Source organism: Papaver somniferum, chromosome 7, assembly GCF_003573695.1.
Source record: "Papaver somniferum cultivar HN1 chromosome 7, ASM357369v1, whole genome shotgun sequence".
NCBI classification, from domain to species: domain Eukaryota; kingdom Viridiplantae; phylum Streptophyta; class Magnoliopsida; order Ranunculales; family Papaveraceae; genus Papaver; species Papaver somniferum.
Genome location: NC_039364.1, coordinates 75,501,027 through 75,504,809, shown reverse-complemented (window position 1 = coordinate 75,504,809; position 3,783 = coordinate 75,501,027). Strand labels below are relative to the sequence as shown.

At 39.8% G+C, this 3,783-nt stretch overlaps 1 protein-coding gene across 1 annotated transcript; it reads right to left on the bottom strand.

Moving 5' to 3' along the window:
* Window positions 1-1,899: 1,899 nt before the first annotated feature.
* On the bottom strand, window positions 1,900-2,934 carry LOC113294779. Its single transcript, XM_026543159.1, has 2 exons — window positions 2,729-2,934; window positions 1,900-2,650 (listed from the first exon to the last, which is right to left on the bottom strand). Exons 1-2 carry the CDS (start codon window positions 2,932-2,934, stop codon window positions 1,900-1,902), a joined length of 957 nt encoding a protein of 318 aa, XP_026398944.1.
* Between the last annotated feature and the right edge of the window lie 849 nt (window positions 2,935-3,783).

The window sequence follows — 3,783 nt, the reverse complement described above, 5'->3', positions numbered from 1 at the left end:
GCGAATTGAATTAAGAGTTAGAGATATTAAACTCTTTGATATACTTTACTCTAGATTGAGTCTGACTGTCTAGTTGATTCTCTAGAAAGTATATTGGAGTAATTCCTCTCAGATTGCCAAACGAATTGTTAGGTGTCGTTGTTAGACCCCCCGCATTTTCAGTAGCGAAACAAGATATTGTGGAATTACAATGAGACGAAGATGTTTGTGAATACTTTTCATCTTGCATATCGAAGAATCAATCTCGAGCAAATCTTAGAAAAGATAGTACTCAATACGATAGAACAGGGCAAGATTAGAACACACAACTACAGAGAAAATAGTTGGGTCTTGCTTCACAATCCCAATGAAGTCTTTAAGTCGTTAACCTACAGGGTTTCATGAAAAACCTAAGGTTAAAGGAGAATCGACTATAGTCGCAACTAGTATCACACAGGAGGTGTGGGTATTAGGTTTCCCAGTTGCTAGAGTTCTCCTTTATATAGTCTTCAAATCAGGGTTTACAATCAATGTTACCTTGGTAACAAAGCATTCAATATTCACCGTCATATGAAAACCTGATTAGACTCAAGCTAATATCTTTCAACCGTTAGATCGAACTTAGCATGTTACACACAAATGAAAAGTGACTTCATATAGATATGAGTAACCGTACCTAAACGTGTGCACCTTGTTGGCTCAACAATAATTAACCGAAGTTATCCATATGAACACTTTCATATCAACCATATGCATCTTAACCATAACTAGTTCAAATGACTCCAATGAAACTAGTTCTAGAGTTGTGCTATTTTTTATATTCTCATAGAAGTATACAAGACACAATTAAAACAAAATCGATTTTAATTCACTCGAATCAAGTCATGAACATTATAGCCATGGTTTGCAAAAGATTGCATTCCTTATTATATAAATGTATTAGTTCATGAACAAACCGATTTTAGAACATTATCCACTTAGGTATGCATACGGGTACGCGTACCTAAATGGCCGGACTAAGCTTGGATTTCTCCAGTACGCAAACTGGAACGCATACCTTCCAAACTCAGCAGAAAATCCCGGGCCCTAACCTCACGCTAGTACGCGTACCGGGTATGCATACCATGGTTCCCGGACTTGGATTACATATATGCAAGTACACATACTATGCTTAGATCCAATTGTTCTAAAGTCTCATTTCAATCATTTAAACATTCTTGGAAGACTACAATAGCTGTCTCACGCAAACTATTAGCTTCAAAACAATTTTCAAGTGATCGAATACGAAATATTCCAAGTCTACATCAAATGATTGTCTCACACGAATCATGTAAGATGTTACCAGGCGATTTTCACATGATCATCTTTTGACTTTCGTCAAGAATATAAGATGAACTTGGTTAAAGCAAAAGCTTACCGACACATATTTCGAGAAATATGTAAGCGAGTTAAACTTAGCTCGAAATATCAAAGATGTATAATTGAAGTCTATATAGCTATACGACTTTTGTCTCAAATAAGAGAGAGTAGATAGACTTTTGAGTGATAGATGAGTTCAAGTCTCCACATAATTTTTGTTGATGAAGTTCCACAAGCTCCCCTTAGTAGTTCTTCGTTTTCAATCGATTGACGCCATGAAGTCTAATGCTCAACTACACTTTCTATCCTAATCCGACACTTAGATATAAATAGACTAGAAATCAAGACTTATAGTTTTGGCAACTAAACTTGACAACAAGCTTGAGATAGCAATGCTTGCGAGTTCGATCGAGCAGTGATCTAACGGTTTCTCGCTCGCTTCTTCATATCCGAGACATCGTGACAAAGATCCATCAGGATTACGATAATATAATGCTCCGTGTAGCAGGAAAAAGTTCTTCAATTCCTTGAGGCTAATTTTCCCTTTTGTAAGAGAACTGCTCAATTCATGAATGATAGGTGCTCGCCAGTCGCTCGTTTGATCATCTTCAACTTAAGTGAGTCAGGTTGATGACACAGAACGCCTTTGTACAGTGATGGACTTCTTTGACCCTTCAATTGCAGTTTGGATGCAAGAGTTGCTAAACAGTCAGCATGTTTGTTGTTTGTACGACCGGTATGGACGATCGTTGCCTCGGAAAAATAATATAATAGACGTTGTGCTTTGTCTCTGAATAGAGCAAGTGTCACTTCTTTAAGGGAGTACACGCCATTCATCTGATTGACTAACAACTTTGAGTCTCCTATTATCTCCATTTGCATCGCTCCTGCTTGCTTGGACAAAGATAATCCCAGCAAGAAGGCCTCATATTCCGCTGAATTGTTGGTGTAGTGAAATTCTAACTTGAACGAAGGCGAGAAGACTTCACCGGACGGGGATAATAACACGACGGCCGCTCCACCAGTATCATTGCTAAGAGTGGCTGATCCATCAAAGTATAACAACCATGTTTCCTCTTTAATAACTGAAATTTCTGGAAGCTCACCCGACACATCTTCATGTAGCATTGGGATGTCTTCCACTGGAAAGGCGGCGAGTAAGTCTGCAACTGCTTGGCCCTTGATTGTTTTGCGTGAGACACATGCTATGTCAAACTCTGACATCTGTAGTAACCATTTTGCAGGTCTGCCTATCAAAGCTAGTTTTGACAGTAATAATTTTACAGGATCATCTTTAGCAACAAGTATGACTCTGTTGGACATCAAATAATGTCTGAATTTCTAAATCACATGAACCAATGCTAAGCATGCTCTTTCGGCTTTAGGGTACCGGAGTTCAGCATCTCTCATTGTACGGCTAAAGTAGTAGATTGGATGTTCGACACCTTCTTCATCCTCTTGAGTGAGAAGAGCCCCAATAACAACATCACTAGAGGCCGTGTAAAGCATCAATGATCGTCCTTGCACCGGGGATTTCATGACAGTGGGTGATAATAGTATCTGCTGGATCCTTTGAAATGCATCTTGTTGGACCATCGTCCATGCAAAATTTGCTCCCTTCTTCAGTAGAGGGGTGAATGAATCAATAAGATGAGCTAATCCAGGAATGAAACGTCGAATGTAGTTTACCTTGCCCATAAAGCTCTGAAGCTCTTTCACAGTACGTGGAGGAGGCATGGTGGTGATAGCTTTGGTCTTGTATGGGTCGACTTTGATTCCTTCTGCTGTGACCTGGAACCCTAGAAACTTCCCAGAAGAAACACCAAATGCATACTTTCGTAGGATTCATCTTCAATTTGTATTATCTGCATCTTTCGAAGACTTGTCTCAGAACATCTAGATGGGATGATCGAGTTTTTTATTTGACTGCCACATCGTCAACATAGTCTTCTACTTGATTATGCATCATATCATGAAACAAAGCAGTCATCACTCGTTGATAGGTAGCACCTGCATTCTTCAATCCAAAAGGCATCACCGTGTAATGAAAGTTCCCAATGGGCGTTCGGAACGCAGTCTTGTTAGCATCATGCTCATACATCTTAATCTGGTTGTAGCCACTGTAACCATCCATAAATGAGAACATTCCATGGCCACTGGTTTTGTAAACGAGCATGTCGATATTGGGTAAAGGAAAGTCGTCCTTCAGGTAACATTTTTTCAGGTTTCTGAAATCTACACAACATCGGATATGACCATTCTTCTTCTTGATCGGGACAATGTTTGCTAGCCACGTCGGATGTCGAATGGGCTTGATGAATCCTGCTGCTAGTAACTTCTCCTCAACTTCATGTCTGAATTTCCTGGGCGGTTGCTTGACAGGCATGGAGCCAGGAGTTATGTGCAAGTGATGTGTGACCAACTTGTTGTCAAGACCGGGCATTT